General features: G+C 44.2%; 2 protein-coding genes across 3 annotated transcripts in view; one reads left to right on the top strand and one right to left on the bottom strand.

Moving 5' to 3' along the window:
• The window catches only part of LOC112947023, a 24,611-nt gene extending 23,329 nt beyond the window's left edge, over window positions 1-1,282 (top strand). Inside the window, exons 9-10 of the mRNA XM_026039031.1 lie at window positions 41-258; window positions 997-1,282. Coding sequence (XP_025894816.1) covers window positions 41-258; window positions 997-1,156 — 378 coding nt within the window. The 3' untranslated portion in view covers window positions 1,157-1,282. The remainder of the gene's footprint in view (window positions 1-40; window positions 259-996) is intronic.
• A 1,890-nt stretch (window positions 1,283-3,172) lies between these two features.
• Window positions 3,173-20,774, bottom strand: TPGS2 (tubulin polyglutamylase complex subunit 2). 2 transcript variants are annotated; one of them, XM_026040074.1, is made up of 7 exons: window positions 20,641-20,774; window positions 16,832-16,911; window positions 11,509-11,596; window positions 9,164-9,295; window positions 8,374-8,487; window positions 6,300-6,460; window positions 3,173-4,335 (listed from the first exon to the last, which is right to left on the bottom strand). In XM_026040074.1, exons 1-7 carry the CDS (start codon window positions 20,711-20,713, stop codon window positions 4,093-4,095), a joined length of 891 nt encoding a protein of 296 aa, XP_025895859.1. In that variant the 5' UTR covers window positions 20,714-20,774; the 3' UTR covers window positions 3,173-4,092. The 2 variants fall into 2 exon arrangements, with proteins under 2 accessions (XP_025895859.1, XP_025895868.1); XM_026040083.1 differs by lacking the exon at window positions 20,641-20,774 and having other exon boundaries at window positions 4,024-4,335; window positions 16,833-16,887.
• Window positions 20,775-21,057: the final 283 nt, after the last annotated feature.

The following is a 21,057-nucleotide window of genomic DNA, read 5'->3' as shown; positions in this document are numbered from 1 at the left end:
TTCTCACGACTGACCTGCTTTCCCTTTCCTGCCCCTGCAGTTTATAGCGACCACGATGCTGTTCTTGGGCATTCTAGTCATCCATGATGAGAAAAACAATGCAGCCCTSAAGGGGACACAGGCCCTGCTCACAGGTATSCTGRTCSTAGGAATTRGYCTSTCGATGGGGATGAACACGGGCWRYTCCATGAACCCCTCCAGGGACCTGCCCCCCAGGATCTTCACTGCCATTGCCGGCTGGGGAGTGGACGTCTTCACGTGAGTTACCTGTTTGACACCGTGCCTGYGATGTAGACTCTCAGTGCTCAATATGTTTAAGCTAAATGTGCCAGGGTATTCACCTGGCTTTCTCTAAAGCAGCAGATGAAGATGAAATAATTGAAAACCAAACTGCATTTTCCTAACGCTTCAACAACTAGGTGCTTGTATGACTATGGTGTAAGTGAGAAGAGTGAATCAAGGGTGAGTATTAGYCTGTGCCTTGCAAAGGTAGAAGGTGTCCTGCAAAGTGTATTTCCTGGCATCCTGCAAAGGAATTTCTTACCACCAATTACACTTTGCAGGAATTCATGACTGGTAGGTTAAACCTGGTAGGAGGTTYAACTGTGGTTAAACCACAGTTCTGGGAAGGACTACTGGCTTAATTTYCCTRCTGTYCGTKRTACTTTGTGCACATTGCWTATGCTTTCTGTGTCTGTCTGTAGTGAAGGGYTTCTACTTCCTGCACCCAAAGATGCAGAGAGACCATGGATTTCATATGCAATAATATGAAGCCCCTGGAAACCATCAAGAAACTTTCTTTCACTGAGAAGAATTTCCATGTAGCCCTTAAGAGTCCCTGCCCTAATGCAGCCAGCTTTTTGACAGKGAGAACCRTTGCCCTCGTGAAACTCTCTTTTTTCACAATAGTTAGCTCCTGCAAGGAAGAATAGCCTGGCTTGCAGCATGGCAGTGGTTTGGCTGGCTCACCTGAAGGCTGTTCTGTGTTTCTTCTAGGGCTGGACATGGCTGGTGGTGGATCCCACTTGTAGCTCCAACACTGGGATGTTTTTTTGGTGTTTTAATCCACAAACTCTTTATTGATCTTCATAATCAGCCTGTCCTGGAAAGTGAAAAYGAGAAAAGACAGCCAGCCCTGGAGGTTTCTAGGATGTGACGGTCACGCACCCTGAGGAAASGACCTGGAAGGAAAGCTTGGTTGGACCGGTGCACTGACAGTCAAGAGGTAACTCAGTGGACACCAGCCTGGGCAATGACACTACCAGCACRTGCTGGTATTGTTTCCAGCACGTGGAGAAATGGGAAACAWGKTTTTAATAAARTATTTCTGCTCAACCAGGCTAACTGGGTCTGTGATACACTGGGAATCCTGCACAAGGCTGGTCTGTGACCCAAGGAAGTACTTCAAACTTGCAGTGTAAAAAGATTTTTTTTTTTTTAAAAAAAAAAGGAAGTAAAAGAAGAGTCACACTCCAGAGAAAAGCAAAGCAGAGCTGCAAGACTGCAGACTATAGCAACCAAAATACAAGTTCCTTACTTAGACATGAAATAAATATTAGTCAAGGGATCATGTCAGCAAAAGCATAAGCGACTCCTCCACAGTGGCAGGAACAAGTTTAAAAAAATGTTGATCGGGAATATTCTTGGTAAGAGATAGATGCTATACTAATGAACTCTACTATACATTTCGATTTGCTCCCMTGTGCTAATTTGCAGGGTCTTGCAATTCCTTGTAAAGCTCTCCCGGAACAGCTTGTTTTGTGCTATGCTGGCACAGTGAAACTACTGCTTGTTACRGAGGGGTTAGACTTTAACTACCAGCACAGGAAAGGATTAAGACACCTCCCTTGACAGCGAGTCCAAAAGATGAAACAAARGAAGACCCTTTCTCCACTGTGATTGTACCAGAAACACGGGAAGAGACCGTCGTGCTTCAGCAGGAATTCTGCCACTTGCATCTGAAGTGCAGGAAGGGCCTGCAACAGCCTTACAAGTTTGAGAAGGCATTGGACTAAAGTAAAACCATACAAAACCTTCCAAAAAAGAAGTTTACAGGCCCASTGCTGCACCTCGTATGTGCACCACCAAATGCCTGGGGCTCCAAGKTCAGGTACAGCAACTGCACACAATGCAGGGCTCCTCTCTCCAAGGACAGGGTAGGATAGCACATACCTACAGCACAGAATCCCAGGGACTGGTGTTTAAAGGCTTTGAAAATGGATTATTTGCATTGAGCTATTAAAGGGACTATCAATGCACCACTGTGGYGTGAGGTGGGGTGGTAGATAGTGACAGTCCTGCTTCCTCATTAGATCTTTTGTTATTACAGCAGCTTCAGCAGGCCCCTCACCTGGTGCAAGATGCAGATCAGCTTAAGAGGGCTAAAGAGCATTAGAGGATTTTCTTCAGCGTAGGGGATGTGAGGGGGCAGCTGCCAGGCCAKCCTGTGAGGGCAGTTTGTGTGTTCACATTTGAAGGAGGGATGTGGGGAGTGCCAGAAGCCAGCAGAGTGTTGCCAAGTGGGGGTTGATGCTTGCTCAGGTTTTGGAAGCTGAGCGTTGGGCAGAGTAGAGGTGCTGCCATGCAGATGAGACTTGTGCCTGTGTGAAACTGGGCACAAGTCTCACACAGTTCCTGGGTTGCTTGGTAAACTGGGAACTTTGGAGTAGCTCAAGGTGGGATAAATTTAAAGACTGTAACCCATGCCTTTTTGTTCAGAGATCCTCTACTGCAACAAAAATCAATTTGGCTTCCATACTGCTGTTGCTGTACCTTCTTGTGCATGTGCTCCCAAAGGCATCTTCAAATATCCAGTCACTCTGRAGGAAAATATTCATATCTTTATTAAAATACTACTAAGCACTTACAGGGCGTCTTGGTCTTTCCCAAGGTCATAAATGCTCGTGAAAGCCTCACAACATCCCTGTGAGGTAGGTTGGTCTTATGCATTTCTGCAACTGTTTCATAAATAAAACATGCTGTTTAAATAATCAATACTTACTTGGCGATGGTGACTTTGCATTCCTACCTAGGCACAGAATGGGCTGGCTCYATGGTGTGCTTCCAGCATATCTAAGATGACTGCATGGCACAGAAAATTAATGGAAMCAATTAGATGTTATTGAAAACCAGAAATAAATGTGTTAAAGTGCAGTTTTACCTGAAAACTTACAGTATAGAAAATAGCATCAGGGCCTTCTAGGGCTGTAGGATCTCAATGGCCCCTGGTCAGATCCTGCCCAGTTAATAGGTGACATAGGCTTTTTGAAAGCTCAGCTTTGCAAATGAATATTTGTGATAAATTGGTGAATGTGACAAACCAAGGTGTCTTCCTGGCTTACAACATTCTAACACATTGATGCAGCTGGAGCTGCTCTGGGTTAGCTGTCCTCAGCCACTTCCCACGAGAGGAGAAAGCAGAGGCAGTTAGGGCTCTTGCATCTTCTTGTTGCCTCCAGGTTCATTATAGAGGATGTCACGCAGAGCTCTCTATCCCAAGGATATGGCAAGAAAGCCAAGGAGTGATCTTGGCTGTASAGCAAGTGGCTAGGCCAATGCAGGGATATGGAAACTTCAGGTCCCTCTATACCGTGAATCTCAGAGTTGGAAGATTGGAAGGAACACAGGGGAATGCAGRGTTTGATTCTGTCTGTAAGTGGAAGATATTTGTGTTGTTGGTTCCAGCCTGCCCCATAACGTGCAGGGTCAGGGCAGGTTTCTTTCAAAGAGGACAGCAGAAATATCCTCATGTTCTGTATTTCAGCAAGGGTCTATTAAAATAATAATGACTTACATTTACTTTCATTTCACTGCTCTAGTTGCACAGTACTAACAGCTTGTCTACAGAGCAGTGACACTAAGGACTTCTTCAAGCCTTCTGAAAAGGACTTTCTGCAAGTAGCAGAAGTGAATTACATCACCATCTCAAAGCCACCAGGATCTACCTCCCATGTCAAAGTACATTGTGGTTATATTTCATGCAAATGCTGCAGTGTAGTTTCCATGGGAAGATCTATTCATGCACAAAAAGGAGCTTGATCTGAAATTCTCAGACTCTGCACCACAGAACATCAAAGCAAATGCAATCCAGGGTCAGACCTGGGGGTCTCGCTTCTTTGAAGGATTCCCAGGTAGTGTGGAAGTCTTGGAGGATGTCATGCCAGGTTGGCTCTTTTGGGAGCCTGTCGGCTGGGAGGCTGCTTTCTTTTTCATCACTGGAGTTTTGTTCTTGCTTTTAAACACTTTGTTGGGGTCCAGCTTGTTCACAAAGGAGTCAGCTTCTTCAGAAAGGAGAGCTGTGTTGATGGTGATGGGTTTATACATGTTAAACCATTGCTGAAAAGCAGGAATATTGGGGAAGATGTTAAAAATGAAACTGTCATTAGACATTCCCCCCTGCTCTCCCTCATCCCCATGGTTTTAATCATATACAAGCAGGAACACATTTCAGTTTGCACAATCCAGTCAACTACTGAGAAGTATCCCCTGATAAGGATGGTCCCAGCTGTAGCTAGAGCCCCACATTCCAGAGATGGAAGTGGAGACCCAGATACAAACCTAAAACTACCTTTCTCACAATGTAATTCGTATCAAGAGAAGCTTCTGACTTGAACCAACAGGAGAAAAAGCAAGGGGAGGGAATGAAACTCAATCACATTTATTTAGATTCAGTGAAGCAGAAAGGATTAAAAAATCTGGGATTTAAGAGTGCTTATGAAACAGAAGCAAACTAGTTGTACTATTTAAAATACAGTCTCCCTCTTTTCATATATATCATACAGATTTTATTAACTCTTTACAAAAAGGATATATTTTGTTTCACTTCTGCCTTTTTTTATGTCTAGAAGTGATCACGATACACTTTTTTGTTGTTTCACAGATGTTCCCATAATGTTATGCCCTGAATTTTCCATCTCTTAGTACTCTTCCTATCAGTTGCCCATCACATGAAGCCAGGAAATAAAACTGTAGGAGATAAGATATTACAAACCTCGCCGAAATTCACCATCAGCTAAATGCTGAACAAGATAAATGGAAAATCAATACAAAAATTGTACAGAGCAATCAGTTAATGCGCTACATAATGGAAAAGGGCTTTAATATATCATCCTTAAAGACCTTTAGAAATGATAATGGTTAACATAGTAGGAGGATATATTTTAACAGAGGCTGTGAAATGACTGGAAATATACGAGTGATTTCACTAAGGTTTGTGAATATATTGAACACAGAAAAGCTATAGAAAGGCAGAGCACAGGGATAAGCTCGAGTACCATGCACACAGCCTTGACTGAAATGGTAGACCACAGCACATCAGGGAAGAACCCAGAAATACAGAGAGCCAAATTCTGCAGACACAGATAGCTGGGAAGCAGGCGGTGATTTCAGTGAGTAATTTTGATGCATGCACAGGGTTGAGGCAGGGACCAAGGAGCATCATGCTGACAACACAGCTGTCCTACCTGAGGCAAGGGCAGGGCACTGATCAAGACCCACCAGCATGCGCAGACATTGCACAGGCTTGTGTGCTGTGGTGAGCTGTATTAACAGCCCATACTCTGCCACTCCACAAGCTGGAAGCTGGGTTGGAGCTGAAAGCCCAGGCAAGCACAGAGGAATGGCAGGAGTCTCTAATAGCAGGGTTCAGACAGAGTAGAATAAATAGCAATTTTAATAATAATAAGGTGCTGGACTGGTCTGCAGGCTGTACCTGGAGCAGGGAACAGTGTGAAAGTTGTGGTCTCCCAAAAACGCTTCGGGAACTGCTGGGATTTGAACTGCTCTTTTGGGCACTATATTCTCAGAGCACCTTGTTGTGTCCGAGACAGACAGAAAGGGACTAATCCCCCTYATAAGGCTGAAGCTCAGTCCTCCTCTGGACTTCTGTCCTGTATGAACTAGGACCTCCCTTTCCATCTAGCCAGCTCTTGTTCTGTGCAACGCCCAGAGAGCTGACCTAGACTAATCTTACATAGCAGTGGGAATGAATGGCCTTATATGTATTCACTTGATGGCAGTTATGGAAGCAGAAGTTGGCTTCAGAGCCGAGAAAGAACAGAGATAGTTGAGAATCTACCATTTGCTATCAGAGGCCAAAGGCAGAGCCCAACTCAAATGAAAAAAGCAGAGCTAACAATAAATGCAGTAAATAAATGACTGCTACATGCTAGAGCAGAAAGGCTCATGGGCTCACTAGAAAGTCCTGCCTGAGCCCTGCAGATTGCTTGTCAAAAGGTAGAAAGGTGTTTTCTGGTCCAGATTTACTTGAAATACTGACAAGCTGGATCCTGCTGTCTTACCTTGGCCTGGGGGCTGACCCCATAGCTGGTGAAGGCATATTGCCACTGTGGAAGACCCAGGTGGGTGATGAGCAGGCGGTAGTAGGCTGTGAAGGTTTTGGTGAGGAAATGCCAATACAGAGCTCTGTCCAAAAACCATATTTCTGTGTCTGGGGAGACAACTACAAAAAGGAAACAAAAATTATGTTGCTGCTTTGCAGTGATAGACATCAACTCCTGGGCAGTGTGTGGTGGAGTACAAATACCCCCCACACATATCACAGGCCCCAGCTGATCACACGTAACTGCCAGTGCCCAATGCTGACCATGAGGAACTAGGCGATACTGGTTGCAACTGGTGAGGCAAGAAATGGTCATGAGATCAGCAAAAAGGGGGTCTCTTTTCCCCAACACGGCATGAGATCAGCAAAAAAAAGTACATTTCCATTCCGTGTATTGTATGACCATTGGTCAAATTCTGTGCTCATAAACAGCGCTAGAGCCCAGAGCTCTTCTGCACGGTGGTGAATGTCATCAGGACACTTCTCAGGGCCATTCTCTGGGAGTTTAAGAGAAGCTCTGACAAGAAACCACTGAAGCAGTAGGGAAATGAGACTTGGGCAACAAGATGTAAGATTCACTCACAAGGACTTCACTGTATAGCCATTCTCAATAAATATGTTTGCAATAAGCCATGAGTTAATAATACCTAAAAGCTCTCTCCCTTGCCTGTGGCGCAGTGTCAGCTGGGAGATGCAACATTCTTACCTGAAATGCTGGACCTTACAAAAGACAGCATTTCTTATTAACAAATACAATTATCCAGAGGAAACATGGAGCATGTGGGCTGAAGAGGTCTTGGTTCTGCTCTCAGCCTTACTAATCTCTCACGTAGCAGCCATTATATTCAGTTCCCCCACTGTAAAATGGATAATTCCTTCCCAACCTGCTCCAGGTGGAGCATCTTCGGACAGCAGTAATTTTGTAACTTGAATTCTAAGTACTATTATTGCAAACGTTTATCTAAAACGTTAAATCACAAACTAAAACCAGTAACTAACTCAGCAGTCAGTCATCTGGATTACTGAGTAGAGTCCAGAGTCTGGAAGCCATGGGAGTGCATCCTGCCAAAAAAAGCCCACCTTTGGAGAGACTTTCCACAGTGATTAAATATTTCTCTAGGGGGGCAACTTCCTTAAAAGAAATCACAGCCAGATTAGCAGGGATCAAAATACGTGACTTTACCTGATAGCAGGGATAAAAATAAGTGACTTTACCTGATAAACTTGGACTCTGCACATTGCCAGTTAAGCCCTATGCGTCCTATGCTAACACTGAATGGGCAGACGAGGTCAGAAGTTTCTGACCTGGGAATTCCAGACACACCCAATCACGGCACAAGATAACAACAGAAGGGTTTTACTAAGTGCTGGCCGCATGTGGCACACAGGGCATGTAAGTGTACACACACGTACTGAGTGACCTGGGCACTCYGAATGCCAGCTGGCTGCTACTTCACCAGTAATTGGGGTGTTTCACTAGGCCTTGATTGAAAACAACTTTCTGTGTAGCTATCAGAAGAAAGTTTGGCTCGCCTCCCACTTGACCCTCCCTGCCAAATTCTGACCTGTTTGGCACCAGAGGTATGGCATTATTTGCAAGGTGGCAGAACCAGTCTAAGACTGTTTCGGTGGACTATGTGGCTTTTTCTGCCATGCACCCTTTGTTTCAATGCAAAATACACCCTTCCTTATCAAAACATGAGGTTAGCATTCTGAGAAATGCAAGTAACTGGAGACAGACGAGTGGCTGTGCTCYGCATTATTTCAATGTGACTGTAGGTCATATGTGAGTGTTTTCTTGTCTTGATGTGTAAATATGCTATGCATGCAGAAATCAAAGGGAACAAAATGTTAGCTCCAGCTAAATTGTAAGGGATAAATGTAGACCTCCACTGTAAAGTCTGGCTGCTGAGTTTCATGCAGCCATGCACATATACAAATGTACGGATCAAAAGTGTAAGATGATACTAAGTATCTGTCCCTCAGATATACCTGCAGCAGCAGATGACTAACTTCACTCTCTTCAGTCTCACCTGGTTTAGTGTGCTTATAAACGAGACAAACTTTCCCATTCCCATTGCATGGGTCTAATTCAAAGATAAGGCTGCGAGAATCAAAGTGTGGCTTCTCTGGTTTGTCTTCATTACCTTAAAAAACAGAAAAAAAAGACCTTCAAGAAATATGTTTGGAAAGCTGACAGTGCTGCAAAGAGTCCATCTATTTGGTACATATTAATAAATCAACTGTTACGATAGAACAGCACTGAGGGGAGAAGCATTTTGATTATTGTTTTTGCTTTTTAATCTGCAGCATGCCTTACATTTCTAGGCAGTCTGGAAATATACAACATTTTCCAATGTTAGCTCACATTTAAATGCATATACCAGAGCTGTTTTTTTCCACTTCTGAAAAGCATCCAGCAATATAGCTGCCTTTTTACTACCAAGACAAAGATTGTTACCTTCTGTTTATATAACACCAGAAGCACAAAAGCAGTTTATAAATTGAGTTACTCAAGGAAACCTTAGTTAAATATTTAAAAAAGCAAAAGACAGAACAGGAGGGCAAACTGGCTTTCAAAGAGTATAGATATAATGATAGTGACTGGCAGAGTTAACAATCACCATGAAATTCACAGTACACATATCTCAGGGCTATAGAGCACCAATGGGACGTATGGTACATACGGCCTAGGAGACAAAAAGAATCATCTCTACTTGGAATGACTATTTCTCTTGTTATATCCATGTACTATACCCTCATCTTAACAAAGCAAAGGGGATGAGGCCAGGCATGTGCTCTAGCCTGCTGATAGAACATTACCTTCCTCGTCTGTGTCATCTTCCAGATCAGCCAGACTTGGAGCATTAGGCAGAGTGTACATTGAGGAACCCCCAAGTCGGCAGAGCTTCGAGATACTATTGATCACCATGGAACCCAGGGGCATTGGGGCATCTGCAATAAGACTGACCATTAATTATATTCTAGCAACGGGAAAGCARAAGAGGTATTTTTGTTTCACAAAACATCAGTGCAATCTTTCCAAAACAGAGAGATGCAGAAGAGATGGGTAGGTCCATCAAGGATACTTAACCAAGCCAGTCTTCACAGGARCAAAATCAGTMTTTCTCTTCCMCWCACAACACTACCTCTCAGCTAGCTRCARCCACCCTCAGAAAAAGCTCTTCCATGTTTCTGTCCTTTATGCCAAGAATCATGTCTCCCATCTGCAACTTAATGGGCAGCTTATCCTCTTCCACACCACACACTCGCTCAGGGTGAATGCTCTTGGTCCTTCTCCAACATGGGTTACCATCAGAACGGCAGCATGTGGTTGCCCCTGAATGAATGCTGCAACTTGTCACCTGTCCTTGTTTCTGTGCTTACATTAGTCACCAAGTCACAAACACCCAGTTAAGTTGCAGGTCAGCGTGAAGGGCCTCAGAAGGCACAGCTGGATGTTTGCTCAGACAAGACAGTTACATGACTTGCCTCAGGCTCTGTGCACTTGTGCGCCCTGAAAACAAGACCTATCAGAGACATCACAACACTACATCTCACCTGAAACACCAAGGGTGTCAATACATGTATTAGATTAGGTGTCCAGTGCCTCTGGAAAGAAACTCTGCTTTCTGAGGAGAACCATGTATTTGATGCCTGAAACGAACAGTACCTATAGCCTCATGTAACAACCTAATCGTAAGTCCACAAGCATGTGGCAGGACACGAGGGCAGAGTGAAAGAACTGCCTGATTTTTGCCACAAAGCAATGAACAATCAAGCTTAATCCTACTCTCATTTTCACCAATATCTCCAGAAATAATTCCAGTGAATGGACTTAAGCTGTCGGGAGAGCAGAATTAAGCTCAAGGCTAGAAATTCTGGTTGTTGGTGGTTAAACTTTGACAGTAAACGTGATATCAGGCACTTCTCCTGTACGTTGTTTCACGTTACTGAGCAAGGTCTTGTCCTCATGGCTGATTAACACAACCTGTGTGGCCTTTGCCCAGATACTTGATGGACTTTRGCTTCAACCCAGTTGTGAGACCTGTGTGAAAAGCAGGAAATCAACTGAAAAAAAAAGAAAAAAAGAGAGAAAAAAAAAAATAACAGACATTTCATCTCAGCTGAATATGGTAAGAATGTATCAGCTAAGAAGACAGACTGGACCTTAACACTGTCATGATCTTCCCTGTCTCTCTCCGGCTTGGAGATGTCAGAAAYCAGATAGCCCCAGCAGATTCATTTTTCCCCAGATTAAAGCTATCACTTGCAGTGGAAAGTACTGTATTTACCATACACCATATACCATGAAGGTATTAATTGATATGCTGCACTCATCATGGCTCTCAGCAGGTAACCCACATACCAATGTGATAGCAAAGGGAAGTCTTCTCCTTATATCACAGATGTGGAAAAAGGCAGGGATCATGTTGTTAGTACAAAGTCAACATTCTGGCCTTTCATACAATTTGTCATTTTAAAAATCAATGCACAGCTCAAGTTTCTTTGGATACAGCATACATATATGCTATATCCTTTAAAGAGAAAGAGGCATTTTTGGAGAGTGATTCCTCCTACTGGTGTGTGATGGGATAGTGTCTTCTCTAAAGCTGCCTCTCTCTACATAARCTGTAGAGGGAGCCTAATTTCTAGAATTAAACTATAAACCTAAACCTGGATGTCWACAGAAAAATCCATGTGCTAGTGAACGGTTTATGTCATGAAGCCTTGTTTGGTTCAGTGTACAAGTCTCTTYGGTGGGAGTCCAGCACAAACAAGTAATAGGTTTTGTCCTGTTGCATTAAGAAGACACTTCTGATGTGCACTCATCTTTTTTTTTCCTCAYCAGAATACCTCTTAAATGGTCCAAGATCCAATGCAGAACTGCACTCACTTATTAATTCAGGGGTCAGTGTTCTATAGTCACTGATCAAGCTGTCCAGCAGAAAGAGATGACTTTTTTTTTTTTTTTTTCCAGCTAAGGCATGGTGTTAATTTTTCACTCAAAATGACTTACTGTGTGTGCTTTTGCCTAGACTTATGCAGGATGCTGAGAGGTGGGTGCTGATTGGGCAGAAAGAAAGACTAAAACTGAAGAGATCCTGCAAGAAAAGACTGGGTGCACAGAAATGAGGTTATCAGTGGARAGGATCACATAGACTCACCATCAGTCTTTACACTCCAGGTCATCTGGAATCCGTCAGTCATCAGATAGAAGTTCTTTAAATCTTCTGGCAATATGCAGGAGTTTTTCTGCAAATCACAAGAGGGCCAAAGTGTTATGAAGAAACGCAGAACATGCCTCAAATCCTCTGAGCAACTGAACACAGGGACAAAAGCATTTGCCACCAAACATCTTGCTCAACTCCTAGACAACTCAAATCAATCAAACATCTCAGTTTAAAACTTTGAGAGAAAAAGCGCATTTCTTGRTCTGTGCTACTGTATTAACAAAGATGACTTGGGAAAATTTCACAACGAGCAGTCACCCATCACAAGGCTATTACAGAATTACTCCCCAACTAAGACAACATATGATGCTGTGAAAACCCACTCCCAGACTGCAGATATTAGGAACATTAGATGTTCAATTCCAAGTAGGTAARAGCTCCACAGACTCAACAGTTGCACATACTCAAGCAAGTTTGACATTCTGCATGTCCACAAACACGCACAGTCTCACAAACCTGTTGCTCTGCCTTCATCCCATCAAACCTTGGCACTTGGCTGTGGCTCCTAAATCCTGCTTATTCCTGAGCCAAAAGTGAAAGAGGCAATTCCAGCGAGCTGGTGGGAGCTTCTAAGAACCATGATCCTTCTCTACACAGATCTTGGTTGTGAAAGGTGCTTTTCCTAAGCTAACATGCCTATCTAAGCAATAACATCACAAGGAAAGAGCACAGGCTTAGTTCTCAGCATTATGAGAAGCCCATAGAGTTATATGCAGTTGCAGACACTGTTCCTGTTGACTGGTCTAGGCCCTGACTAATRACCCCGCTCCTGTTGACGCTCCAAGAACACTAAATGAAACAGTACGGAAACATGTCAAGTGTTCAGACAAGCAGCACATGGCACAAGTTATCTGTCATTTTGTTTGCAGTCGTTTTAGTGAAAACAAGAACCTGAAAAACACTGAAGTGAGTTTACATTTAAAGCACTGGTAACTTCAAGGCTCTGAAAGCATGGATTGGACTCCAAAAGTGAAGACAGTTTAATGATTAAGAGGCTTTAACAGATGAGCATGGGCATACTAGTTAGAAAAGACTTCTGGAAACTTCCAGTCCAACCTCCTGCTAGAAGCAGGACTACTGCCAATGCAGATCAGGTTGGCTGTGGCTTTTGTCTAGCTGAATCTTCAAAGTTTCCAGCAATACACGTTTCCCAGCCTCTGTGCCGACCTCTCCCAGGGCTGTGCCACTTTTCCTGTGAAAATGTTTCCTGATTACAGCCTGAACCTCTCAAATTGCAACTTGTCACTGTGTTYCCTATTCAATCTCATGCGCTTTTAATTCTTCTCATCAATGAAAGAAGCAGGCTCTTTGGGGATCAAGCTTTGTTGACAAGCTATGAGGCTAGACAATGTCTTTAAAACACAGATTTGTCCATAGTCAAAGGACTCTGGGAGCTCGGCTTGTACAAGGAAAATAAACAGGTAATGGGATATGCAACACAACATACCTGATGGTTCAAGTATTTTGTGGCAGCATTTTCAACTTCCTCCAGAAAGTTATKTTTCTTTCATTTGGCTAGTTTAGAAGAAATCCTGCAGGAAATGACTTGCTCTCTGCACAGTAAGTTTGACGCCTCAAGCAAGGAAACTCAGAATAACAATCTTYATGAGCATTCAAGGGTCAGCAGTGATGTCCCTGTGCAGGGCTTATCCCACCCCTAATCAATGCTGCCTAATGCTGCCTAATGCTGCTCAGGTGGGTATKTAGTTACCCAGTCTCAAAGGTCTAGGTGAATTTTGGAGCAGTTTCTGAATCATTTTGGAGCAAACAGAGGTGCCAGATGCTAACAGCTTTCTGATGCTGCCCATCAGCTGGGGGTACTTCCCCGCAGCTGCTAAAGCATTTAACACACAAAGCCATATAAAATAAAAGGAGAATGTGGTAATTAGCATCTAAGGCAGTGAAACAACCTTCAGACACACGCAGTTCATGTAGCTCTACTTAACCTGGGCCACAAATTTACAGAATCTAAGARATGCTGACCAGAGTCTTCCCCATGTCTGCCACTTACACATATCCTGTGACCTGCCCTCACCCTGTCTCTCTACATGTCTGTCCACCAGGAGTCACCTCCGAGTCCCACATCCAGCTGCACTGCTGAACTGTGGTCATCCACGTCTGGTAGGAGAAAACAAGGGTCACGGCTTCCTCCTCCCAAGGATCCACATGTCATTCTGCCTATTAAAACGCTCTTTACGTTCATATTTATTAAGACAACTGGTCTCCTAAACTGCAGCATACACAGAAYGACAGAGTCTCTAACCCACCCACAGCCTTCACTCCCACGTGGTTAGCAATTCACTTCCGAAGCATAACCCCTCTTGTGTGTGGATTGCTACCGAAGAGTTCCACATTTTAAGGGCACTGCTGCTTGCCAGAGGGCAGTTCACTTCACTTGCCACGTCAGCAGTCACCAGCAGAGTGTTTGTCTAACCCTTCTTGCGAAAATCTCCAGAGGCAGCAGGTACTAAAGCAGAGAATCTGATACCGGAGAAGCTTTGTTTTGAGAAGAATTTATTGTCATGCTGATGGCCAAGCTCTGGTGGCAAGTTTCAAAAGATTACTGGACCACGTGGACATTTCTGAAGTTCTTCAAATGCCTTTAACAAACACACCTTATCCTGTAGGCTCCTCTCGRTGCTAAATAGTTTAATTCTGGACTTTCACCACTTCTACTTTTACACTGTTGTTGTGAGCGTGGTGACCAGGTTTAGAAAAAAGAAATGAAGCAAAGGAGTACGACAGACCTGCTGCCAAAATGTACAAGAATACAGATGTTTGCACAGCATTTCTGGTTCATTTGCAAACCTACCAGTTGTAGCTAAGCTACCCCAGCAACACAAATACGTAGGGGAATAGCTCTGTTGACTTCAGTGGGCTTCCTCCCGTTAGGGTATCCAGATGCCCTGGGATGGCTGGACCCTGCAGAGACAGGTGTGGACAAGCTTCTTGTGCTGAATTCTCCCCTTTGGGAGGGAATGTTCAACACGTGCCCTTTTCTCCAAACAGCTGCGTTTGCCACATTACCCTTATTTTAGGACCCTCCTAAACATGGGGCAGAATACAAGGATGGAAAATGCTGATCAGGGCAGACCTGGGGCTTATTCAAAAWCCTAGAAGGCTTTACTAATGCCCACAGAAAGGACTGACAGGCCTGTTGCATTACGCTCAGCCACGGTACCTTAGGACTTCAAAACAAAATTTGTAGAGAAAACAGCTTCACTTCGAGCAGCTGTACTGCCCCTGCTCATCTGGTTGCTTCCAGGGTTATGGTTCTCAGCCTATAAAATACAGTAACATGCCTAGTGGCTTAACCCTGGCAACCCTAGTCATCTGTTCAAATTCATCAGCTCATAAAACACAACATCCCAAGTGCACAGTATGATGTGTGAGGGCTATGTCTTTTGTTTCATGTCTGTAACATCTCCAAATAGCCTCCCAAGAAAGTGCAGTCCATTGAAAGTAAAGAATATTACAGCAGGAAAGCTTCTGAATGAAAAATAACTCCCCAATTAAGCACTGTTATTGCAGATATTAGAGTATCTCCTAGCAAGATTCTAGTATTATGTCTCTTTTTACAAACTGCATGTGGAGGGGAGCAGGGCAGATGCCAACTTTATTTCAGCAGCAGATCCTGTTCATAGCAGGATATATGGTGAGTGCCACAGGTGTCCCAGCTACAGGCTGACTCTGGCTCTCCTCCCACTTCTATTGACTGTCTCACTGCAGACACATCAGGAAAACAGAAAAAAAAATGTATCTTTTTACTTCTATGCTTTACTACATAAATACCTGATAATCATTTCCCTTAAATATTTTTTGTGAGCATGCTAATCTCTAATATTTAGGATTGATTTTCTGCCTATCTGCCTCTACAGAGGTCTTAGTAAGTCTTAGTAAAAACCGTGAGGCTTTGGAAAAAAAATGCAAGGAGTTTGACTAATTTTCCCTTCATTGCATTGAAGAAAAAAAAAAAAGAAAAAAAAAGTCCTGCAAATACTTGGCTAGCCAAAGATATAGTGGGAGATGAAAATATAGACTGTGATGGGACTTTGTTAAAATCTCAGCTATGGAAAAAAATACGATTACATGCATTAGTCTTGCCACCTAGTGGCTATGGAAAAGAAGGGACAGAAGTGAACACTGGGCATGGATACGTTTGCATGCGGATCTAAGTGGGGTGAGCCTGGGGAAAGGAGAGGTACAAATTCCTCCTGAAGGGCCCTGTGAGGTGCTAGGTGCTTCACACCTAATCTTCATTGCACTATGTACTACGACTGCATGGACTAACCACTGTGCTAGATATTAGATTTCATCCCCTACCCTCTACTTATCTTTGCTATTTATTCTTCTTTCCATGTAAAAGAAAAAGAGTTAGCTTAGTAATCCCCTTTAGTAAAGGCGATTTCTGGTTTTGTCATTGCAATTGGAAACAAAGGTAAAGAAGTAGACAGTGAGGTCCTACATCATTAGCTCCAGACCAACTGCATCTACTTAATTTTCACTCTGTCATTAACTGACACAGTTCATTCACTGGATGAGGGAAGATGTTTTCTTTTGAGCAAAGTGCTTTGATTAAAGCATTTCAAATTTTGGTTCTAAAGACAATAGCTCAGTTTTGAAACAAAGTGGCTTTAATTAGGAGAATAAGCAGTATCTGAAACAGAGAACAAGAATATGTTCAGACTGAAGAATATGCAGCACTCCTGGTGCTGGAGTTTTCTACACTTCTTTAGGAATAACTTGCGGGTACTACTGCCCCTTCCCTACACACACAGTGCCTAGGAAGCCCTCATTCTCCATCCTGCATGCACATCCAGTTGCAGGATGTGTGTATGGGATGGATAAATCCGTGTATGTTCAGAGAGATGACCAAAACTGCCACTCTGTCCCCCACAGCCGCAGGGAGTTTTACAGGGAGATGGAAAATGTGGTTTCATAGTTGAGTGAGGAACATGTCTGTTCCCCTGAGCCTCCACTGTTGCTGTCTATAATTCCAATGTGTTTCCTTCTTATAGTTCTCAAATTTACCCTCACTGATGAAACTTCTCTAAGAGCTTCTCTAAGTGCATGTGATATTCAGAAACCAGAGTAACATCTGTAAAGCAAAGGCTGTTCAAGTTCAGTGCTCAGTGTGCATCTGCTTATAGGCTCTCTCTTAAAAGCAAACAAGAGGTGAATGTGTCATTTAACATCCTCCATAGGCTTCAGTAGAGTCAGACCAACCCCAGTGCAGAACTATCAAGAAAACACTCACTTGCTCCCATGAGATGATACTGTGGCGTTCAGCCGGCTCCTTTTCCACAATCGTCACCTCAGCAACTCCTGGAGAAGTCTCTAAAAGGAAAAGAAGAGYGTGTCTGCAGCTGGCACAGCCGACCAACCCCGTGAGCCAGACAACTTGGCAAGTTAAACCTGACTGACAACCGGGGAAAAGGCATTTGTGGCTGCAAGAACTACACTGGTGACTGGGCAGGGACTTGCTCTGGTCTGCAGTTGTACTCAGCAGGTCTTGGTATGAGGATGTTTAGTGCTCCAGAAGTTGGCATCCTCTGATCATTTCTATATACATTTATAGACACACACACTATACATAGATTTTGAATTTGAGCTTTAATCTTTTGCAAAGGCTTCATGGAACAAAAAAACAGYCCTGAGTTCCTGAACAAGCTCTAAAATGAAGTGAATCTTTCTTTGTAAACATGCTCAGTGGCTTCAGTTGGGCAGGATATTTCCAGCTTGACACAAATGCTGTGCAGTGCTGCTGTGAAACACAAACCTCATATTCCACAAAGATGGGCGCATCTCAGGGCTGAAGTCTCAGCAGATTTAGGGTCTGATCCCACAGAACGGACCAGCATGAACAAACATCAGCTCCCTGGAATCCCAGCTGGGCACAAGAAGCTGCTAAGAGCACTGAGCTCATCATTTATAAAAGTGCTCTGAATATTTTAGGGGAAAGAATGGAATATAATATAAATGCAAGAATATAAATGCAAGATCTACATAGTGCTATCCTTGCGGGTGTGCGATGGCAGAGCGGCCTCCCTCACACTTATTATTTTATAATGTTTTACTTCGTCTACAGCCAATGAAATGGTTCCCACTGACTTCATTCACTTTGGATCTGGTCCAGAAGGACTACGTACTTGTTAGGGGAATTGCAAGCCCAGCACACAAGCCTGTGCAGCAGAAACGATCGCTATGTAGGGCTTTCAAGAGCAGCTCTGCTGTGAAAGTATGGGCTCCCAAAGCAGTCACACATATTCTAATTGCTTTCTGATAAAACAGACCCAGTGCACTAGACAGGAAAGGCAGGCACCAGGGAGCTTTGGCTCTGCTTTTATCCCCAGCTCTAGGCTCTAATTCTAGGAACAGAGCTGCCCTTGTCTGTTCTGTTGGTGGAAAAGCAGCAGCCAGCAGAAGGAGGTCTGAGCTTGGCTTTAATTGGAAGTATTGATTGTTACATTGCCAGATAATTTAAAAGACAAACTGCATCACCAGAAAACAAAACTCAATGATACAGAATGAAAAAAAAAATACATCATAGTAGGTCACCAAGGTAATCTTTCTGACTAGTACAGGTCTCCAACCCCTAAAAGACTTTCTGCTGTTTTGCCAAGCTTCAATTCAAATAGCTGGGTGCAAGGCAGGGCAATGTGTCTCTTGCTCCAATGCACATCTTCCATATGGAGACTGTATTCTGCTTTTAAGGGAGTGATGGAATCAAAGATCTAACTGGTCTTTTCCACCTGAGCTATGCAAGTCTTATAACATGTTAAGAGATTATAATAACAGAGTGATTTTAATTGTTATTTCTTTGATCAAAGAGACAGCAGGGTTGTTTAATTCAGCATGCACAAAGGCTCAGCTGGGATGATGAAACAGCATCTTCTAGAGAGGTCTGAACCAAATCCAAGAGCAAAAGAAAGGGAAAATTCATCTTAAAGCCCTGAATGTTATATTAAAAACATCCTGTGGGGAAACTAAAGACCATGCTTAATAGATGTGTGCAAGTACGGATGGGAGCTCCATGAAATAYGAAGAAGGAAAAGCAGGACCGATGCCGTGGCCTGCACGGCGTGGTGGCTTTAAGAGTTCAGACGGAAGAAATCAGAGGCCAACCCGGCTGGACAGGAGATACGGGATAAAGCTTAACCAGTTCAGGAGGAGCCTCCCAGCGAACTATTCTGCATCAAGRTCACAGTAAATCGGGTCCTATTTTTAGCACATGTCACCCAGAAGCTTCCAAAAATGCTTTGTAGTATTAATTGGAATGACTTGATCGAATGGTTTGGGCACAAAGCAGCAAAKCACAGCACAAACCGTTATTGCTCAACTGCTAATACTGCCTCTTGGTTGGATACCCTCTCAGCATCTCTGTAAACCTTTCTAAAATTCGTAACCAATAAAGACTCTAAATAGTGAGGTACAGTCCTGTTCTGGTCAACACCAGCTAACACCTGCCCCTCGAATTTAGTTCTGGGTGATCAAACTTTCTGGAATGTTACTGTTAGTCATGGACCTTCAGCAAGCTGAATTACACCGGGAATAGAAAAGAGAGCCCTCTCTCTTTTTCCTCAAATTATAACCTTCATAACCCTCGTGAGAAATCTCCCACCTTGTACTGACTTCCACAGAGATTGGAGGCTGAAGAGAAAATCTCATACACAAAATCTGTTAAGATTAGGATTTTTTGGAATGGTCCCATGAATATTTACTCAAAAGTATTGGAAAACTGGGTCTCCAGATCCCACATACTGCATGTGTTATATTTTCTTGCTTAAAAGAAGCATGTTGTGTTTTACCATATCATCATTCCCATGTCCTGTAGAGGTGACCCATGAACTCTGTACAGAGTTATAAATGTATCACTGCTTTGATGCTAAGGTAGGCAGAGAAGTATCCATGGACTTGATGAGGCTTCCCAGAAAAAGAGTTAAAATAACAAGATACTTCTAGTAGCGCACACTACCAAAAAAGGAGACTTTCTGACTCAAATATCCTTTGTTTTGTGAAAGAAACAACCAGCATGCAGATATAGCAATGTGCTCATGTTTTCCAAAACTTTTAGTTCTGCAGTCCCAATTAACACGGTGCTGCAATCAACATGCTCTGGACTACTTTGCGGGGCAGAAAAACAAGAAATTCACAGAAGGACTGGTGAGACAGAAAATATTCCGACTAAAACATGGTGCACCGCTGTGTTGCACAACACAACAGACCGCAGAAGAACGGCAGAGAGAAGCAACCAGCAAACACAACCCTGTGCAAACACAGGGTACCACACGGCTGTGGGAGCCAAACCCCCACCGCCGGGTCTTGCTGGCTGTAAAGCACCATGCCTACACATCATGGGTTTTTTTTTTTTATGGTAGTATTTTTATGGTAACATTACTTTTGGACCCTGTTAACAGACCTCAACATGAGGGGCAGGGCTGGTTGTGTTTTGGAAAGAACTGCTTTGAAGAAGCGCTGCCTCCCTATCTGATCAGCAGCAGTTTCGCTCTCTAAATGCTGGCATGGGGACGAGTGGGAGCCAATCCGGACCTCACAGCTGAAAAACAGACAAACAAGAAAACCCCAAGAAGCCAAATTCGTTTGAGAGCGAGTTCTGAGCTTGGGAGAAGTCCTGTCCTCATTGAGGTCCATGGTCATTTAACCTCATCTGGCTGTGGCAGCTAGCAGCAACTTGTGCGATTTGAGATACAAACCACAGGGTGAGATAACCATGGCRATCATTTTTCTCTTTAAATTCACATAAATACACGATTTTGTGAGGTAAGATCGGCAATACTGCACAGACACGGCTTGGGATGGCTCTGCCGCTCTAGGCCAGTCTGTGCCCTAAGCTGCGGAAAGGCGAAAGCTCTAACCACAAACTCCTTTACACAGGCCAGTATTTCCACCGCTTCTTGTGATTCCAGCCGTGTCCGAGGCGCCCTGTTCTCTGACGTCGACGATGAATTCCTTGCCCCTCCGATGGGTTTCAAGGAGGGAACACCGAGGATCAAAGACCACACGCCGCGGCCTAGCCCGGCCGCTCCCGCGCGGGCCGCCACTCACCCAAGATGCGCGTAATGCCCAGCGTCAGCTTGTCCAGGTGGGGCTTGATGCCGCCCGAGGGCCTCTCCTCCATCGTGGGCAGCCCCCRGCCCCGCTCACCATCAATTCCCGGCGCCGGGCACGGGTGGGTGGGTGTGTGTGGAAAGGAGAAAAGGACCCTTTTGTCCCTCCTCCCACCCCGTAGCCGGGGCTGCGCCGCCAGGAGCGCTGGGAGGTGTAGTTCTCCYGTCCCCCCGCGCCGCTCAGCCTATGGACGGAGTGGCGCGGCAGGAAGGCCTCATGGGATTGGTAGTTCCCGGCGCTCGCGGCCCGCCACTGGGTGCCGCCCACAGGACTACGCCTCCCAGAATGCCCCTCTCCTCCGCGCGCCGCCCGCGTCTCGGCGGCCCCCCGGCACCGGCAGGGCGAGGCTGGGCG

Source organism: Nothoprocta perdicaria, unplaced genomic scaffold (genome assembly GCF_003342845.1).
Source record: "Nothoprocta perdicaria isolate Ctin4 unplaced genomic scaffold, notPer1 scaffold_10, whole genome shotgun sequence".
In the NCBI taxonomy this organism is placed as follows: Eukaryota; Metazoa; Chordata; class Aves; order Tinamiformes; family Tinamidae; genus Nothoprocta; species Nothoprocta perdicaria.
The sequence above is the reverse complement of the archived record's forward strand: the minus strand, read 5'-3'. Positions and strand labels throughout refer to the sequence as shown.